General features: G+C 42.9%; 1 protein-coding gene across 8 annotated transcripts in view; it reads left to right on the top strand.

The window, feature by feature from the left end:
• gabpb1 (GA binding protein transcription factor subunit beta 1) overlaps positions 1-19,751 on the top strand; it is an 83,800-nt gene that overhangs the window by 5,392 nt on the left and 58,657 nt on the right. For all 8 annotated transcript variants that reach the window (XM_080214269.1, XM_080214268.1, XM_080214265.1 and 5 more), the window contains exons 2-4: positions 6,164-6,271; positions 11,022-11,189; positions 14,605-14,799. In XM_080214269.1, the coding sequence (XP_080070395.1) occupies positions 6,164-6,271; positions 11,022-11,189; positions 14,605-14,799 (471 nt within the window). The remainder of the gene's footprint in view (positions 1-6,163; positions 6,272-11,021; positions 11,190-14,604; positions 14,800-19,751) is intronic.

The raw sequence follows: 19,751 nt of genomic DNA, 5'->3' as shown, positions 1-19,751 counted from the left end.
ACCTGTTCCCGTGCTGTATGACTCTAAATGCCAAATGTGACCAAAATGGACTCCTATAAGATACTTATGCCCCAGCAGTCCACAGCATGGAGTTACCAACTTTAAGCTGCTTCTTTGAATCTTTAGGACTTCTCTAAGGCCTCTTCAATTGCCAAATTCTGAAGGCATAAATGACAGCCCCCCACCTCGCAAGGTTTCATTTTGTCTTCCAAGATTCCATTCCCAGACATCAGTCGTAGTGAGTCACAATCTCACTGAAACTCCATCATGTGAGAGATTCCGATCTTCAAAGATGTTGCCTTAGAATTCTCTCCAAACATCGCTCCAACATGGTCGGCTTCAATTATGGCCCAGCTCGCAGAGTTACCATCTTGCCTTCTCAGATTCTGCTCTCTGTTTAAATCTGCAAAGAGAATCTGGGTGCTTGTACAAATGTTTACCAGTACTAGGACAGTAAGACAGGAGCAGAAGTAGGCTTCAGGGCTGAATGGCCTACTGCTCCTAATTCGTATGTTTGTAAGATTCTGCTGCTTCACTGAGCTCAGAAACTTAAGGTGAATGGCCCAAGGTGTCTGCACCACCCTTCAGTGAGATCATAATTAATCTAGGAATCAGAGCACTATCTCACTGCATTTACTGGCACCAAAATAGAACCTACTTCACCAAACCATTGTGTTGTTACTTTCTCAAGCTGATGGGTGAGGGAGCTGGGGTAGGTGAGTGAGTGAGTTAGATTTCTGTTTTGGTTGCAGGAAAAAGTCCAATATAAATAATGGACTCATTTTGGTGTTTGGGTGTATGTTTGGGAATCCAAGGAAATGGAATCTTGGAAGACAAAATGAAACCTTGCAAGGTGGGGGGCTGTCATTTATGCCTTCAGAATTTGGCAATTGTAGAGGCCTTAGAGAAGTCCTAAAGATTCAAAGAAGCAGCTTAAAGTTGTTAACTCCATGCTGTTGACTGCTGGGACATAAGTATCCCTTTGGAGCAGTAGTGTTCTGTTTGGTGCAGTCATAAAGCTGAAATTGTGCTTGTAAGTTGTTATGAGTATCCTGGGGAATGGCTCAACTTCAGATCTGTGGCCCTGCCAAGCTTGTTTTACGCAGTCCTTTCTCCAACTTTAAGCCTGTTACTCTGCTTCTCTCTCTCAACTTGGACCTGTTTCTGCTCAATTAATTGGGACCTCTCCTTGTCCTGTCTCCCCTGTTAGTTGTCTGGTCCCCTCCCTTATTCCCTGTCTGGGACACTTACTGGTTATGGTGCTCCGCACCTGGCCACCTTATGGTGTTTTTCGTGCTCTTCTCCCTGACACAAGCATACTGACCTCAGCCTGTGCATGTGTGTGAGGTCTGAGGTTTGGTGGGACTTGAAATTCCTGACCATTGCAGTCAAGATTAAGGCAAATTGGGTTTCATTATGAAATACTGAATGTATTTCATAAAATGCAAACATTAAGGAAATACTCTTCCATAAATTGTACAATTCTGGATATTTAGAAAGTATCTCTTTTTCTTTCATGGGATGTGAGTGTCACTGGCAAGAAATGTAGAAGTATGGAAGATGGGAACAGGAAGAAGTCCTTCGGCCTGCTCTGCCCATTCATTATGATCATGGCTGATCATCCAATTCAATAGCCTAATCCTGCTTTCTCCCCATAACCTTTGATCCCATTCACCCCAAGTGCTATATCTAGCTGCGTCTTGAATGTATTCAAATGTTTTGGCATCAACTACTTCCTGTGGTAAAGAATTCCAAGGCTCACCACTTTTTGGGTGAAGAAATGTCTCCTCATCTCCATGCTAAATGGTCTACTTCAAATCTTCAGACTGTAACCCCTGATTCTGGACTCCTCTACCATTGGGAACATCCTCCCTGTCTAGTCCTTTTAGAATTTTATATGTCTGTATGAGATTCCCCCCCTTATTCGTTTGAACTCCAGTGAAAACCATCCTACCCTAGTTAGTCTCTCCGCATATGTCAGTCCCGCCATCCCCAGAATCAGCCTGTTAAACCTTTGCTGCACTCCCTCGAGAGCAAGAACATCCTTCCTCAGAAAAGTTGACCAAAACTGCACATAATACTCTAAGTGTAGCCTCACAAGGCCCTGTATAATTGCAACAACACATCCCTGCTCCTGAAACAACCTCCTGCAATGAAGGCCAACATGCCATTTCATACAGTGAAGGCCAACATTTACTGCCTATTCTTACTTGCCCTCAAGAAAGTGGTGGTCAGCTGCCTTCTGGAACCACTGTGGTCCATGTAGTGTGGGTGAACTTGGTGTAGGTACATCCAGTGTAGGTACATTAAAAGTGGCAAAAGGAGGAGTAGGGCCAATTAGGGACCAACAAGGCAATATATACATGAAGGCAGAGGGCATGGCTGAAGTACTAAATGAATAATTTGCATTGATCTGTACATAGAGAGATGGTGCTGCCCAGGCCACAGTAAAAGAGGAGGTAACTCAGACACTAGATGGACTTAAAATTGAAAAGGATGTATTTGATACTTTATCGCTACTAAAATTGTAAGGCACAGGGACCAGATACTGAGTCAAGTGAGTGAAATTGCAGAGTTAGACAATAATTCTTTAGACTTGGACTGAGTTGGTCCCAGGGGACTGGAGAATTGCAGACTTTGTTCAGGAAAGGGTATAAAGGGAAATGCAGCAACTCAAGCCAATCAGTTTAGCTGATGCTGGGAAACCTTCCAGAAATAATATTCTGAAACAAGTTATTAGTCATATGTTCAAATGTGGGTTAATTAAAGAAAGGCAGTGTGGATTTCTTAAAGGAAAATCATATTTAACTAACTTGCTGGAGTTTTTTTGAAAGGATAATAGAGAGGGTTGATGTGGTGTACATGGACTTCCAAGGGCATTCATTACAGACTTGTGAACAAAGTTATAGTTCATGGAATAAAAGGGACAGGAGTAACATGTCTACAACAGAATTGGTTGAGTGACAGTAAACAGAGTAGTTGTTAAAGGATGTTATTCATGCCAAAGGAAGTTTTGTAGTGGAAATTCCCAGATTAGTTGGAGCCCTTTTCTTGATATATATCCTAGACCTTAGTGTGTAGGGCGCAACTTCAGAATTTGTGAATGATGCAAAACTTGAAAGCATTGTGAACTGAGGAGGATAGTGGGTGGCACAGTGGTTAGCACTGATACCGCACAGTGGTTAGCACTGATACCTCTATGTGCCAGGGACCCAGGTTTGATTCCTGGCTTGGGTCACTGGCTGTGTGGAGTCTGCACGTTTCTGCATGGGTTTTCTCCGGGTGCTCCAGTTTCCTTCCACAGTCCAAAAGTCATGTTGGTTAAGTGAATTGACCATGCTAAATCCTCTCTGTGTACTTGAGCAGGCACTGGAGTGTGGCGACTAGGGGATCTTCACAGTAACTTCATTGCAGTGCCAATGTAAATCTACTTGTGACTAATAAACTAACTTTAACTTGAACTTCAAAGAATCATAGACAAGTTGATGGAGTGGGCAGACAGGTGGTAGATGAAGTCCAATGAGGAGAAATGTGAAGAGATTTATTTGGCAGGAACAATGTGGGGAGATAATATAAAATTGGGCCTGATAATCTGCATCCCAGAGTACTTAAGGAAGTGGCTGTAGAAATAGTGGTCATCCAGGATTCTATAAACTCCAGAACATTCCCTGAAGACTGGAGGGTAGCTAATGTCACTCCAGTATTCAAAAAGGAAGGTAGAGAGAAAACGGGGAGTTACAGACCAGTAAGATTAACGTCAGTAGTGGGGAAAATTCTTGAATCCATTATCAAGGATTTTATAGCAGAGCAATTAGAAAGCAGTGGCAGGATCAGACTGAGTGAGCACGGATTTATGAAGGGGAAATCATGCTTGACAAATCTGTTGGAATTCTTTGAAGATGTAACTAATAGAGTTGACAAGGGGGAGCCAGTCGATTGATATATTTGGACTTTCAGAAGTATTTGACAACACCTTGCACGAGAGATTATTGTGCAAGGTTAAAGCGCATGGGATTGGGAGAAGTGTATTGAGATGGATAGAAAACTGGTTGGCAGAGAGGAAACAGAGCAGGAATTAATGGGTGCTTTCCAAATTGGCAGGCAGTAACAAGTGGGGTGCCTTAGGGATCAGTGCTGGGGCCCCAGCTATTCATAATTTATATTAATGATTTGAATGAGGGATCAAATTGTAACATTTCAAAGTTTGCAGATGATACCAAGTTGGGTGGGAGGGTGAACTGTGACGAGGATGCAGAGATCCTTCAGAATGATCTGGACAGGTTGGCTGAGTGGGCTAATCAATGGCAGATGCAGTATAATTTGGATAAATGTGAGGTTATTCACTTTGGAAGCAAAAACAAGAAGGCAGATTACTACCTGAATGACTAAATTGGGAGAGGGGAGTGTGCAGCGGGACTTGGTTGTCCTTGTGCACCAGTCACTGAAGGTAAGCATGCAGATGCCGTAGGCAGTAAAGAAGGCAAATGGCATGTTGGCTTTCATTGCGAGAGGTTTCAAATAGAGGAGGAGGGATGTGTTGTTGCAATTATGCAGAGCCTTGGTGAGGCCACACCTAGAATATTGTGTGCTGTTTTGGTCTCCTTTTCTGAGGAAGGGTGTTTTTGCTCTCGAGGAAGTGCAGCGAAGGTTTACCAGGCTGATTCTGGGAATGGCGGGACTGATGTACGAGGAGAGGTTGACTAGATTAGGATTGGTTTTTGCTACAGTTCAGATGAATGAGGGGGGAATCTCATAGAGACTTATAAAATTTTAACAGGATTAGACAGGGTAGATGCAGGGAGGATGTCCCTGATTGTGAGGGAATCCAGAACCAGGGGTCACAGTCTGAGGATTTGAAGTAGACCATTTAGGACGGAGGTGAGGAGACATTTCTTCACCCGAAGAGTGGTGAGCCTGTGGTAACGAATTCCACAGGAAGTAGTTGGTGCCAAAACATGGAATGTATTCAAGAAGTGGCTGGATATAGCACTTGTGGCGAATGGGGTCAAAGGTTATGGGAGAAAGCTATTCAGTTGGATGATCAGTTTTAATCGTAATGAATGGCGGAGCAGGTTTGAAGGGCCAAGTGGTCTTCTCCTGCTCATATTTTCCATGTTTCTAGAGTGAAGGCAGGAGCAGAGGGACTTGGGTGCATAAGAACATAAATCATTGAAGGTAGCGGGACAGCTTAAAGGGCAATTAATGACATAAGTAGCACTTATCCTGGGCTTTATTAATAGGAGTGTATAGTACATGAGCAAGGACATTAAGTTGAATTTGTATAAGACACTAGTTAGCCCTCAGCCTAGAATATTGCATCCAGTCTGGGCACCGCACTTTAGGAAAGATGTGAAGAGTGTAGAAAAGATTCACAAAAAAATGGATTTGAGGATGAGGAACTTCAGTAACATGTATAGATTGGAGAAGTTAGGACTATTTTCCTTGGAGAAAAGTAATTTGAGAGGACATTTAATGCAAGTATTTAAAATCGAAGGGCCTGGACAAAGTAGACAGAGAAACAGATGTGTCATGAAAGGATTGTGAAGGACAAGGCTTTAACGTAGTTAGTAAAAGCAGCAAAAGTGATATGAAGATAAATACTTCTGCAGAGAGCGGTCAGGGTCTGCAATGTATAACCTGAGTGTGGTGGAGGCAGGTTCAACTGAAGTACTCAAAAAGGAGTTGGTCTGTTAACTGAAAAGGAAGAGCGTACAGGGTGATGTGTTGGAAGGCGCGGGAATAGTACGAGCTGAGTTGCTCATTCAGTGAAATAGTGCGGGCGCGATGGGCCAAACAGCCATCTCCTGTGTCGGAACAAGTCTGGTCTTGTAGATTGTTACAAGCATGGGTGATGAGTGAAAATCACCTTTCAGAATTTGGTTGAAGTCAAGTTTACGCATATTTTTTATCATTCCAATTTGTAAACGGTGAAAAATCAATGCCCTCATAATTAGAATTGAATTGAGAGTTATGACAATAACATTGAACACGATTCAAACGCCACACATTGGATTTAAACTAAATGTGTGTAAAATGAAACATTTATATCCTGATTTCTCTGCAAATCAATGTTTTCCCAGGGAGTAATGTAACTAGTTTGAGAGAGCAGTGCCTATTTTATTGTTTGATGAGTGTTGCTGCAATTCCATTGTTTTCTGCCTAGATGTCTCTAGTGGATTTGGGGAAAAAGCTTTTAGAAGCTGCACGAGCAGGACAGGATGATGAGGTCCGTATCTTAATGTCCAATGGTGCTCCTTTCACAACGGACTGGGTAAGTAGAAGTCTTTTATGAATTGAATATAGTTATTCCATTTTGCAATCAGCACATTGGCTGTATGGCTAAAATGAAACAGAAGTAAGCATCGTAGTGTGCGGACAGACAGAAATAGCTTGGATTATACAGGACAATAGCTATGGTGTTGGAATAGTAAAGGTTGGGAATTCAATAAAATGACAAACTAACGAGGTACGCCACATGTTTTAAGTTCATACTAATTTGTTTCTGTTGTCCTGTAGCCCCCAATTAAAAATGGATAGGAAATGCAGCCCTAGCCACACCTCAAGAATATATTTGAGAAATAAGAAAACCTACAGTTGCTTTATTGGAACCTGAATACCCAAAGGATAAAAAGTAAAAAATACCTTGCAAAACAGTCTTATTTCTAATTGTAGGTATTGGGCAATGGAAAACGAGGAACAACTTGAGAGAAGAATATTAAAGGCACAGGTATCTTTAGAGTAGCAACAAATACAGTTATTAAATGGTACACTTTTGCTCTTTTTATTAAGTGAAGGCCCAGTTATTCATCATAAACAGCGAAGGGTATTCCTGGTTAATATTCTCAAAGTATTTTTTTTGTTTCTGGATTGGTAATAAAGAGAATGTACTCTCTTTTTTTAAACACTATGCCAAAGCAGATTTAACATTTAAGAATTGCTTTATACAAGTCATAGTGTATCAACAGCACACCTTTTTCAATCAGATACACCAATATCAAGGTCATAATAGAGCCATTCATTCCTGGGGTGAGCTGAAAGTTAGCAGCTCATCATCACTTCAGGTTATCACTCCAAAAATAGTTTTATTTCAAAAATAGTAACTTATCAGATGAGACTCGGAAGAAACCAAAATACAACAGTATTCCAAAAGAAAACACATTTTAAATCCAGCACTAAGCAGCAGTGTAGTATTTAGAGTGTTAAACTCAACTGAGATCATGATGACTGAGGCCTGAAACAGGTGAGTGACATGCATGAATTGTGACAAATAAACAAAGAACAATACAGCGAAGGAACAGGCCCTTTGGTATTCCAAGCCTGTGCTGATCATGGTATCCTATCTAGACCAACCGCTTATGTTCCTCTATTCCTTGTTTGTTCGTATGCCTATCAAGAGGATGAGAGAGGAATTGGCGAATGTTGATTGGGGGAGCGCGTTGGAAGGTAGGTCTGCTGAGGAACAGTGGAGGATCTTTAAGGAGATCTTTCTTGGTGCTCAGCAGAAATTTATTCCGATGGTTAAAAAGGATCATAGGAGGAGAGATAATCAGCTGTGGATAACGAAGGAGGTAAAGGAAAGTGTTAAATTAAAAGCGGATGCGTTTAGAGTAGCTAAGAGTAGTGGGCGAGAAGAGGATTGGGAGAGGTTTAAATGTCAACAAAGAATGACAAAGAAGTTGATAAAGAAGGGTAGGATAAACTATGAAGCTGGGCTAGCGCTTAATATAAAAAAGGATAGCAAGAGTTTTTATAAATACATAAAAAGGAAGAGGCTGGCTAGGGTGAATGATGGACCCTTAGAGGATGAGAGGGGGGACTTAGTGGTAGGGGATGGGGAAATGGCTGAGGCCCTGAATAACTTTTTTGTTTCGGTCTTCACGGAGGAGGACGTGAATAATTTGCCGGGTGTTAGCGATGGAAAGATGGTAGGAGTGGAGGGCCTGAATGACATTATTGTTACTAGAGAGGCGGTGCTCGACAGACTGGAGGGGGCTGATTGTGGACAAGTCCCCAGGACCGGATGGAATGCATCCAAGGGTTCTGAAGGAAATGGCAGAGGTGATAGTGGATGCCTTGGTGATTATTTTCCAAACGTCGCTGGATTCCGGGGAAGTGCCGGAAGATTAGAAAGCGGCTAATGTTACGCCGTTGTTTAAGAAGGGTGGCAGGCAAAAGGCGGGGAATTATAGGCCGGTTAGTTTAACATCTGTTGTAGGAAAAATGTTAGAATCCATCATCAAGGAGAAAATAGCGAGGCATCTTGAGGAGAATTGTTTGGTAGAGCAGACGCAGCACGGTTTCGTTAAGGGGAAGTCGTGTCTGACGAATTTATTGGAGTTCTATGAGGATGTGTCCAGGGCGGTGGATAGAGGAGAGCCGGTGGATGTGGTGTTTCTTGATTTTCAGAAGGCGTTTGACAAGGTGCCTCACAAGAGGTTATTGCAGAAGGTCAGGGGGCATGGAGTTGGGGGTAGGGTGTTAGCGTGGATAGAGGATTGGCTGTCAAATAGGAGGCAGAGAGTGGGGGTCAATGGGTGCTATTCGGATTGGCGGTTGGTGACTAGTGGAGTGCCCCAGGGGTCAGTGCTGGGGCCTCAGCAATTCACCATTTATATAGATGATCTGGAGGAGGGAACCGAGTGTATGGTGTCAAAATTTGATGATGACACCAAGATTGGTGGAACGGCAAATTGTGCGGAGGGTGTGGAGATTCTGCAGAAGGATCTAGATAGGCTGGGTGAATGGGCCAGGAACTGGCAAATGGAATTTAATGTTGGCAAATGTGAGGTTGTCCACTTTGGTAGGAATAATGGTAGGAAGGACTATTACTTACGTGGCAAAAATCTGCAGCATGCGACGGTGCAGAGGGACCTCGGGGTCCTTATGCATGAGTTGCAAAAACCCAGCCTGCAGGTGCAGCAGGTGGTCAGGAAGGCGAATGGAATGCTGGCCTTCATAGCGGGGGGGGATTGAATATAAAAGTAGGGAGGTCTTGCTGCAGCTGTATAGGGCACTGGTGAGGCCGCAGCTGGAGTACTGTGTGCAGTTTTGGTCGCCGCACTTACGCAAGGATATTTTGGCCTTGGAGGGAGTGCAGAGGCGGTTTACTAGGCTGATTCCGGAGTTGAGGGGGTTGAGCTATGAGGAGAGGCTGAATAAACTAGGCTTGTACTCGTTAGAGTTTAGAAGGATGAGGGGAGATCTCATTGAGACGTATAAGATGTTGAATGGGATGGATAGGATAGAGGTGGAGAGGCTCTTCCCGCTCAGAAAGGACAGTAGGACTAGAGGGCACAGCCTCAAGATAAAGTGGGGGCGGTTTAGAACAGAGTTGAGGAGGAACTTCTTCACTCAAATCTCTGGAATTCTCTGCCCGTTGAAGTGGTGGAGGCTGCCTCGCTCAATATTTTTAAGATGCGGGTTGATAGGTTTTTGATAGGCAGGGGGATTAAGGGTTATGGGGAGAGGGCGGGAATGTGGAACTGAGCCACGACAGATCAGCCATGATCTTATTGAATGGCGGGGCAGGCTCGAGGGGCTAGATGGCCTACTCCTGCTCCTATTTCTTATGTTCTTAAGATATGTCTTAAATGTGACTAACGTAACTGCCTCAACCACCTCACTTGGCAATGCATTCCAGGCCCCCACCACCCTCTGCATAAAAGAAAACTTCCTCCACACACATCTCTACTGAACCTTTCTCTCCTTATCTTGAACTTGTGCCCCCTTGTAATTGTCATTTCTGCCCTGGGAAAAAGCTTCCAAATGTTCACCCTATCTATATCTCTCATGATTTTATAAGTTATATTATTTTATAAAATTCTATCAGGTCGCCCCTCAGTCTACGTCTTTTCAGGGAGACCAAACCCAGTTTATTCAATCTCTCCTCATAGCTAATACCAGGCAACATCCTGGTAAACCTTTTCTGCATTCTCTCTAAAGCCTTCAGGTAGTGTGATGACCAGAACTGGACACGGTATTCCAAATGTGTCCTAACCAACGTGTTATGCAACTGTAATATAATTTGCCAACTTTTATACTTGGCACCTCATCCAATGAAGGCAAGAATGCCATATGCTTTCTTCACCATCTTTTCCACCTGTGCTGCCACTTTTAAGGATCTTTGGACCTGTGCACCAGATCTCTGTGTGTCTGTGCTCCTGATAGTTTTGCCGTTTATTTTATAGTTCCCACTTGAATTGGATCTACCAAAATGCATCACCTCGCATTTGTCTGGATTAAATTCCAGACAAATGACCTTCTTTTCTCCTTATCTTCAGAGCAAACATGAAGCAGTATTTTTCATAAATTATGAGCCATTATATGTCATTTCAGTAGTTTTACAAATTGTTCATATCTGGTGATTTGCGAAAAGTTACAGCATCTGGTGTTTTACGCTTGAGAATATTAAATGCAAAGTTTTCACTGCATGGACATCCATTTTTAAATGTTCAAGTGGTCAAGTATTGGGTGGAGTTCGGAAATTAAGAATCACTTTGAGGTTTTTATTTAATTTCTGCTGCTCTTGGTTTTATAATGTTTAATATACTAGGTTATCTTGTTCCATCAGCGAAAGTATTGCAGTAATTAAAATAGATGGGGAATTGCCATTTTCCTATTGGGATGCATTACAGTTAACTTATATTAACCAGCCTCCCATCCGTTGACTCTGTCTACACTTCCCGCTGCCTCGGCAAAGCAGTCTGCATAATTAAGGACCCCATGCACCCCAGACATTCTTTCTTCTATCTTCTTCCTTCAGGAAAAGATACAAAAGTCTGAGGTCACATACCAACTGACTCAAGAACAGCTTTTTCCCTGCTGCTGTCAGACTTTTGAATGGACTTACCTTGCATTAAGTTGCTATTTCTCTACCACTAGCTATGCCTGTAACACTGCATTCTGCACTCTTCTTCTCTATGAACGATATGTTTTGTCTGTGGAGCACGCAAGGAACAATACTTTTCACTGTATGTCAATACATGTGACAATAATAAATCAAATGTTTGTTAATCTTACAGCTGGGAACATCACCCCTTCATCTGGCAGCCCAGTATGGTCACTACTCAACAGCAGAAGTGTTGCTTCGAGCTGGAGTAAGTCGGGATGCACGGACCAAAGTGGATAGAACGCCTCTGCATATGGCAGCATCAGAGGGCCATACAAATATTGTAGAAGTACTTGTAAAGGTAAGGTTAGAAAAGTGGTGGTAAACCACACCACCGTGGCTTAGGGTCAGAAGTTCAATTTCGCACTGTAGAGTTTTCAGCACATATCTAGGCTGCTGCTCCCAGTGTAATACTGAGGAGCACTCCATCATTGAAAGTGCAGCCTTTTGGATGAGATATTAAATGGAGGCACCATCTTCCCTCTTAGACAGATGTAAAAGACCTCATGATGTTTAGTGAAGAGCAGGGGAGCTCCTCCCAATATCCTGGCTGACACTTGCTCTTTGACCAACCTAACTGAAAGCATTAGCGAGAATGAGATGCTCAGATTGTGGAACCAAGCTGTGTGCAAGTTGGTTGCTATTTTTACCTTAATTGCAACAGAAATTATTTATCAAAAGATACTTAATTTAATGTGAAGTGCGCTGCGATATCCTAAGGTTATATAAATGTAAGTTTTTATATTATTTGGGCTAACACTAGTATGATCTTGCCCAATGTCATTGACAATTTAAAAAGAAACTGGAATTGAAAGTTAAATTGACCTGAGTTGATTGTCTTTAACAAAAAAACATCAACAATAACCTGTCCTGGTCCCCCCCATATCAACACAATAGTTAAGAAAGTCCATTAATGCCTCTACTTTCTTAGAAGACTAAGGAAATTTGGCATGCCAGCTACGACTCTCTCCAACTTTTACATGTGCATCATAGAAAGCATTCTTTCTGGTTGTATCACAGCTTGGTATGGCTCCTGCTCTGCCCAAGACTGCAAGGAACTACAAGGGGTCGTGAATGTAGCCCAATCCATTACGCAGCCTCCCATGCATAGACTCTGAGTACACTTCCTGCTGCCTCAGGAAAACTGCCTGCATAATCAAGGACCCCATGCACCCTGGACATTCTCTCTCTCGCCTTCTCTCATTGGGAAAAAGATACAAAAGTCTGAGGTCACATACCAACTGGCACAAGAACAACCTCTCCCCTGCTGCCGTCAGATGGCAGACTTTTGAATGGACCCATCTTGCATTAAGTTGATCTCTCGACACCCTAGCTATGATTGTAACACAACTTTCTGCACCCTCGTTTCCTTCTCTATGAACGGTATGCTTTGTATAGCATGCAAGAAATGCTAATACGTGTGACAATAAATCAGATCAAAAACATCTGGTTCACTAATGTCCTTTATCTGGTCTGGTCTACGTGTGATTCCAGACCCACAGCATGTGGTTGATTCTCAAGTGCCCTCTGAAATGGAGGGCAGTTAGGGATGGGCAATATATGCTGGCCCAGCCAGGAACATCCACACCCCCTGAGCTAACACAAAATAAATGAACAGGACTTGTGCCTGTGTAACAGTCCATTGGCTTTGTGTGTGGTGCTCTGTGATTGGATATATTGAATGCTGAATCATCAATCTCCAGAACTTTATTTCATCAGTTTTTATTTCAGCAGCTCTGTCTGTGCTTGTGTTACTGCACAATTTAAATCTGGAGTTTTCTATTTGGAATTTTCATAGAATCATACTGTGCAGAAGAGGCCCTTCGGCCCATCAAGTCCATACTGACACATTAGAAACACCTAAACTCCCACCTAATCCCATCTGCCAGTACTAGCCCATAGCCCTGAGTGCCAAGTGCTCATCCAGATATTTTTTTAAAGGATGTGAGGCAACCAGCCTCCCGGGCAGTGCATTCCAGACCGTCATCACCCTGTGGGTAAAAATGTTTTTCCTCATATCCCCCCCTAAACCTCCTGCTCACCTTAGCTGTTCTCCAGTCGTCTGGCACTTCCTCTGTGGCCAGAGAGGAATTGAAAATTTGGGTCAGAGCCCCTGCAGTCTCCTCCCTTCCTCCACAACAGCCTAGGGCACAATTCACCTGGAACTGGAGATTTATCCACTTTTAAGGCTGTCAACACGTCTAATTCCTTGTCCTTCCCTATGTCAATTTGCTCAAGAACTTCACTGTCTCTCTCCCTGAAATCTATACCATCATCCTCATTCTCTTGGGTGAAGACGGATGTGAAGTATTCATTCAACACTCTACCAATGTCCTCTGGCTCCACCCATAAATTGACACCTTCATCCCTAAGAAACCCTACTCTTCCCCTGGTGATCCTGTTTCCATTGATGTACTTATAGAATATCTTACGATTTTCCCTACTATTACCAGCCAGAGCCTTCTCATGTCTCCTCTTGCATTACTAATTCTTAAGTTTCATCCTGCACTTTCTATACCTCACTAATACCTCCACTGATTTGTTCCCTTTGTACTTTTTAAAAGCCTTTCTTTTCCTTCTCATTGTATCCTGAATATCTCTGGTCATCCAAGGTTCTCTGGGCATGTTACTCCTCTATATTATCCTAGACGGAATATGGTGGGCTTGCACCCTCCCCATTTCCTTTTTGAATGCCCCCCCTCCACTGCTCTTCTATAGACTTTCCCATTTGTAGCTGTTCTCAGTCTACCTTGGCCAGATCCCATCTTAATGTACTAAAATCTGCTCTCTCCTGATCCGAAACATTTTTTTTTTGCAACTTATGTTTCCTTGTCCATAACAAGCTGAAATACTACATTGTGATTGCTATCACTACAATGCTCCCCCATCACCACCTCAACCACCTGCTTGGCTTCGTTCCCTAGAATCAGGTCCAATACAGCTCCCTCCCCTGTTGGACCCTCCGCATATTGATTTAAAAAGTTCTCCTGTACACATTACAAGAAATCTACTCCATTGCAAGCCCTTAACTCTGTGTATATCCCAGTAAATATTGGGAAAGTTGAAATTACCCAATATAGTAACCTTACTGTTATTGCTTTTAGCTGCTAAGCCAGATTTCATCTTTAATAGCTTCCAGTGGCTTTTTAAAGTGTAAATTTGTTACTTTGTAACCTAGAGAGAAGATTGATCCAAGAGAATTCCTTAGCTGTTTGTCCCACCATTATTTTTTTAAATGATTTTGGTTGTGTTACCATATTTGGTTCTTTCTGATTATAGTTTAGTATTTTAAAATCATTTCAGCTTTCAATAGCCCAGTATTTTGCGATCGAGTTAATCTTTGATATTTAGATTATTAAATTTGGTTTTGATATTGTGACATCAGGTACACGTCCTGTTGGAAATTATGCTTTGATGTATTTACACTTGTAGAAAAGCCAGATCAGATGAACCATGATCTTATTGAATGGTGGAGCATGTGTGAAGGATCAAGTGGCATATTCTTGTTCCCAATTCGTATGATCCGTGGATAAAAGTGCAGCAAGTGCAAGGGTCGTTGAACTTAAGCTCCTTTTATTACTTTACAGAGGATCTGGGATTGGTGAAACAGGATACTTTCATCATCCATATCCCATTTGGATAAATGTGCAATCAGAAAAACAATAGTGTTTTCCCCACTGATTTAGTAACTCTGATTTACATTCTTTCCTTGGCAGAATGGAGCTGATATAAATGCAAAAGATATGCTGAAGATGACAGCCCTTCACTGGGCAGTTGAGCACAGTCACCAAGATGTGGTTGAGCTTTTGATAAAATATGGAGCCGATGTTCACACACCAAGTAAATTCTGTAAGACGGCCTTCGATATTGCAGTGGATAACGAGGATGAAGAATTGATTTTACTGCTTCAGGTAATTAATAAAAGTAGCACTACACAATTTAAAGGTAGTAGATTATCTATTTATATGAATGCAAGCATCGCATTTCTATAATTGGAAATGTAGCCAATGATAAAAAAATTGAGGGAGTAGCAGATAGTGAAGAAGTTTGTTAGAGGATGCAGCAGAATATAAATCTGCTGGAGACTTGGCCGAGGATTTGAAAAGAGATAGATGAGGAAATTGTGGAGGCATTGGTGGTGATCTTTCAGAAATCACTGGATTTCTCATTCTTCTATAAGATCACCCCTGAGCTTCCTATGCTCCACGAGAAAGTTCCAGTCAATCCAGCCTGTCCTTATAACTCAAACCATCAAGTCACGGTAGCATCCTAATAAATCTTTCTTGCACTCTTTCTATTTTAATATCATTTCTACAATGGGGTGATCAGAACTGTACACAGTATTCCAAATGAGGCCTTACTAATGTCTTGTACAACTTGAACAAAACGTTCCAATTCCTGGATTCAATGTTCTGACCAATGAAACCAAGCATGCTGAATGCCATCTTCACCACTCTGTCCACCTGTGACTTCACTTTCAAGGAGCTATGAATATGTACCCCAAGATATCCTTATTCCATTACTTTCCCAATGCCCTACCCTTAACTGAATAAGCTCTGCCCTGGTTTGATCTACCAAAATAATAGTGGGCTCAGCATTGATCCCTGAGGCACATTGCTGATCACAGGCCTCCAGTTTGAAAAACAGCTTTCTACTATCACCCTTTGTTTTTTATCATCAAGCCAATTTTGTATCCATTTGGCTATCTCGCCCTGGATTCCGTGAGATTTGACCTTATGCAACAACCTACCCCCATGTGGTACCTTGTCAAAGACCTTGCTAAAGTCCATGTAGCCAACGTTGACTGCACTGCCCTCATCTGGGTAATTTGTGAGACATGATTTTCCACTCACAAGGCCATGCTGACAGTCTCTAATCAGTCCTTGCCTCTCTAAATGCCTGTCTCTCAGAATATCTTCTAACAACTTACCCACTACAGATGTGAGGCTCACTGGCCTGTAGTCCCCCGACTTTTCCCTGCAGCCCTTCTTAAACAAAGGCACAACATTTGCCACCCTCCAGTATTCAGGCACCTCACCTGTGGCTGCCGATGATTCAAACATCTCTGCTAGGGGACCCGCAATTTCCTCATTAGCCTCCCACAACATCCTGGGATGCACTTCATCAGGTCCCGGGGATTTACCAACCTTGATGCGCTTTAAGACTTCCTGCACTACCACCTCTGTAATACGAACATTCCTCGAGACATCACTATTTATTTCCCCAAATTCCCTAACATCCATGCCTTTCTCAACAGTAAATACTGATGAGAAATATTCATTTAGGATTCGCCCATCTCTTGTGGATCCGCACATAGATGACCTTGTTGATCCTTACGAGGTCCTACTCTCTCCCTTGTTACTCTCTGCCCTTTATGTATTTGTAGAAGCTCTTTGGATTCTCCTTTGCCTTATCTGCCAAAGCAATCTCATGTCACCCTTTTTGCTCTCCTGATTTCTCCGTGAGCTCTACTCCGACACCCTTTATACTCTTCAAGGGATCCACTTGATCCCAGCTATCCCTAGGCTACTAGAAGCTACTTCTACCAGCCTTGCCCTTCGCTCTAAACGGAATGGGCTTATCCAAACCTGGGCAGCACAGTGGTTAGCACTGCTGCCTCAGTTCCAGGGACCCGGGTTCAATTCCCGACTTGGGTCACTGCCTGTGTGGAGTTTGCCCGTTCTCCCCATGTCTGCATGTGTTTCCTTCGAGTGCTCTGGTTTCTTTCTGCAATCCAAAGATATGTGGGTTAGGTTGATTGGCGATGCTCAGTTAACCCTTTGTGTCCCGGGTTGTGATAAATTAGAGTAATTATTCAGGTAACTAAGCGGGGATAGGGCCTGGTGGGATTGTTGTCGGTGCAGATTCGATGGGCTGAATGGCCTTCTGCACAGGGTTTCTATGATTCTAACCCTGGTTAACACACTTCTGAAAGCCTCCCACTTACCAGATGTCCCTTTGCCTTTCCACAGACTCCCCCAGTCAACTTTTGAAAGTTCCTGTCCAATACCACCAAAATTGGCCTCGCTCCAAATTAGAATTTTAACTTTTGGGCTAGATCTATCATTTTCTATAGCCATCTTAAAACTAATGGAATTATGATCACTGGTCCCAAGTGATCCACCACTAACACTTCTGTCACCTGCCCTTCCTTATTTCGCAAGAGGAGGTCAAGTTTTGCCCCCTCTCTAGTTGGGCCATCCACATTCTGAATGAGAAATTCCACCTGTATACAATTTTTTTCTCCGTTCAAACCCCTAATACTTTGGATGTCCCAGTCAATGTTGAAAGTTTAAATCCCCAACTATTACCAACCTATTTTTCTTGGCGTTATCTGGAATCTCCTTACATATTTGCTCCTGTGTTTCCCGCCTTTAGTACAACCCTTTCAAAGTGATTTCCCCCTTATTTCTCAATTCTACCCATATAGATACAGTGGGTGAATTCTCAGAAATATCCCCTCTCAGTACTGCCATAATGTTTTCCCTAATCAAAAACGCAACTCCCCCTCCCCTCACTCTCCTGTTCTATCTTTCCTATAGCATCTGTACCCTGGAACATCGAGCTGTCAGTCCTGTCCCTCCCTCAGCCATGTTTCAGCAATAGCTATGATATCCTAGTCCCATGTACCCATCCATGCCCTGAGTTCATCTGCCTTGTCCGTCCGTCCTCTTGCATTGAAATAAATGCAGTTTAATCTGGACTTCCTTTGCTGTCTGCCGTGCTTTTGCCTGATTTGTCTGGTACTAGGATTACTGACACTGCCTTTACTATTTAATGTGCTCTCTTTAACCTCCATGCTGTCCTCCCCTTCTCTTCTGTCTCCCTACTGCCTTGGGTCCCATCCACCCTGCCAAACTAGTTTAAACCCTCCCGAGTGGCTCCAGCAAATCTCCTTACCAGGATATTAGTTCCCCTCCAGTTCATCTGTAACCCAACCCTCTTGAACCAGTCCCCTTGCCCCAGGAGAGAGTCCAATCCACAAATCTAAATCTCTGTCCCCTATGCCAGCTCTCAAGCCACGCATTCATCTTCCTAATTTTCCTATTTTTACTCTTCCCTAACGTGTGGCACTGGCAGTAGTCCAGAATTTATTATCCTGCACTTTAGCCTTCTGTCTAACTATTTTTATCTTCACACTTCAGGACCTCGTCCCTTTTCCTACCTATGTCATTGGTACCAATGTGTACAACAACTCTGGCTGCTTATTCTCCCCCTTATTAATGTCCTGCAATCCCTCAGAGCCCGGCACTGGGGAGGCAGCACACCATCCTGGATTCTCGATTGCAGCCACAGAAACACCTGTCTTTGCCTCCAACTAGTGAATCCCCTATTACTACTGCTTGCTTGCTCTTTGCCCAACCCTGCTTTACAGCAGAACAGCTATGGTGCCACAGGCCTGGCTACTGCTGGTATTTTCCCCTGACAGGCTATCCCCCACCACAATATCCAAAAATGTATACCTGTTTTAAAGAGCTATAGTCACAGGAGACTCCTGGCAGTCATCTATCTGAACTTGTGGTGAACAATTTCTCTATAATTAGTGTCTATCACACTCGCTGCCCCCTGTATGCTCCGCAGTGTGTCTATCTAATGCTCCAGCTGAACAATATAATCTGTGAGGAGCAACTTTCTTGCAGGCGAAGTTGTTGGGGAGACTAGATTGTTCCCTAATTTCCCACATCTGGCAGGTGGAGCATTCCACTGCCCTTTGCAGTTAAAAGGATATAAAAAAAACTCAACTCACCTTTCCCTTGCTTGTGGCCCCCACAGTGACTTTGTTTTGGTTAGAGGAGGAAGTAGGGAGAGGAAGTAGTGTTTGGGGTTTAACTGTCCTTTGACAACTGCTCCTCCATAAACCACCACCTGGAAGCAGTGACTGCGCTGATGCAAACCTTTCCCATGACAGCCAATCGGCATCATCACTCTGCTGCACGCTTGCCTTCACTCCAGAAAAGTTGAAGCATTTTCCTTTAAAACCAGCTGATGTGTTTTTAAGGACATACATGGAAGAGATTGTGCCATTAAAAGGTTACATCATGATCAACGTAGAGTTGAGTGGACAAACAGTGGAATTGCCGCACCATGTGGTCTGTGGTAATTTTCCAGCTCAATTTGGGAGATTATGTTTGGAGAAGGTAGAGTGCTGTCAACAGATTGGTCAATGCTGAAACAGACCCACAGCACCTTCTGGATAAATATAAGCATGTATTTGAAGAGACACTGGACTCAATGAAGGGATTTCAAGTAAAACACAAGATAAAGCTTAATAGTCAACCAAAAAGTCTCAGCAAGAGTGGTGCCATGTGCAACTCGTCTCAAGATTGAAGAAGAGTTAGTATGACTTATTAACACTAGTGTGTTACTGTTGGTTACAATGGGCGACTGGGCTACCTCCATCATACCTGTCATGAAACGAGATGGTTCAGTTTGTTTTTGTGGCAGTCTTTTTAAGATCTGCTATGTCTTTTACTCACTGCCACCATATTTCATTGTGTGGTTGGAGTCTAAGTGGCCATTGTCTATTCTGAACTACATTTCTTGTGTCTGTAGTTTCTCAAAACTATAACTCTTGCATCAAGTGTTTACGTGTTTGTACCTCGAGACAAGGTTGGAGATTCCGCTCCATCCAGATCTCTCTTACATCTGTCATATGACCTGATATCACTATTACAACATTATCATGTACACTTCTGATGTTACGCCTCAACTCTATACTGATTAGCTTAATTTTCCATTCCTTTCTACCTCAAATTCCTTACATATATCTAAATCATTTGTCTCAGACACTCCCTCTAGTATCTGTTCCATTCTCACCACTATTGATACAGACGTTCCCTCTGAGTTTGCTGTTGGATTTATC

Source organism: Carcharhinus amblyrhynchos, chromosome 28 (genome assembly GCF_965287045.1).
Source record: "Carcharhinus amblyrhynchos chromosome 28, sCarAmb.v2.hapA, whole genome shotgun sequence".
Classification (NCBI taxonomy): Eukaryota; Metazoa; Chordata; class Chondrichthyes; order Carcharhiniformes; family Carcharhinidae; genus Carcharhinus; species Carcharhinus amblyrhynchos.
The sequence above is the reverse complement of the archived record's forward strand: the minus strand, read 5'-3'. Positions and strand labels throughout refer to the sequence as shown.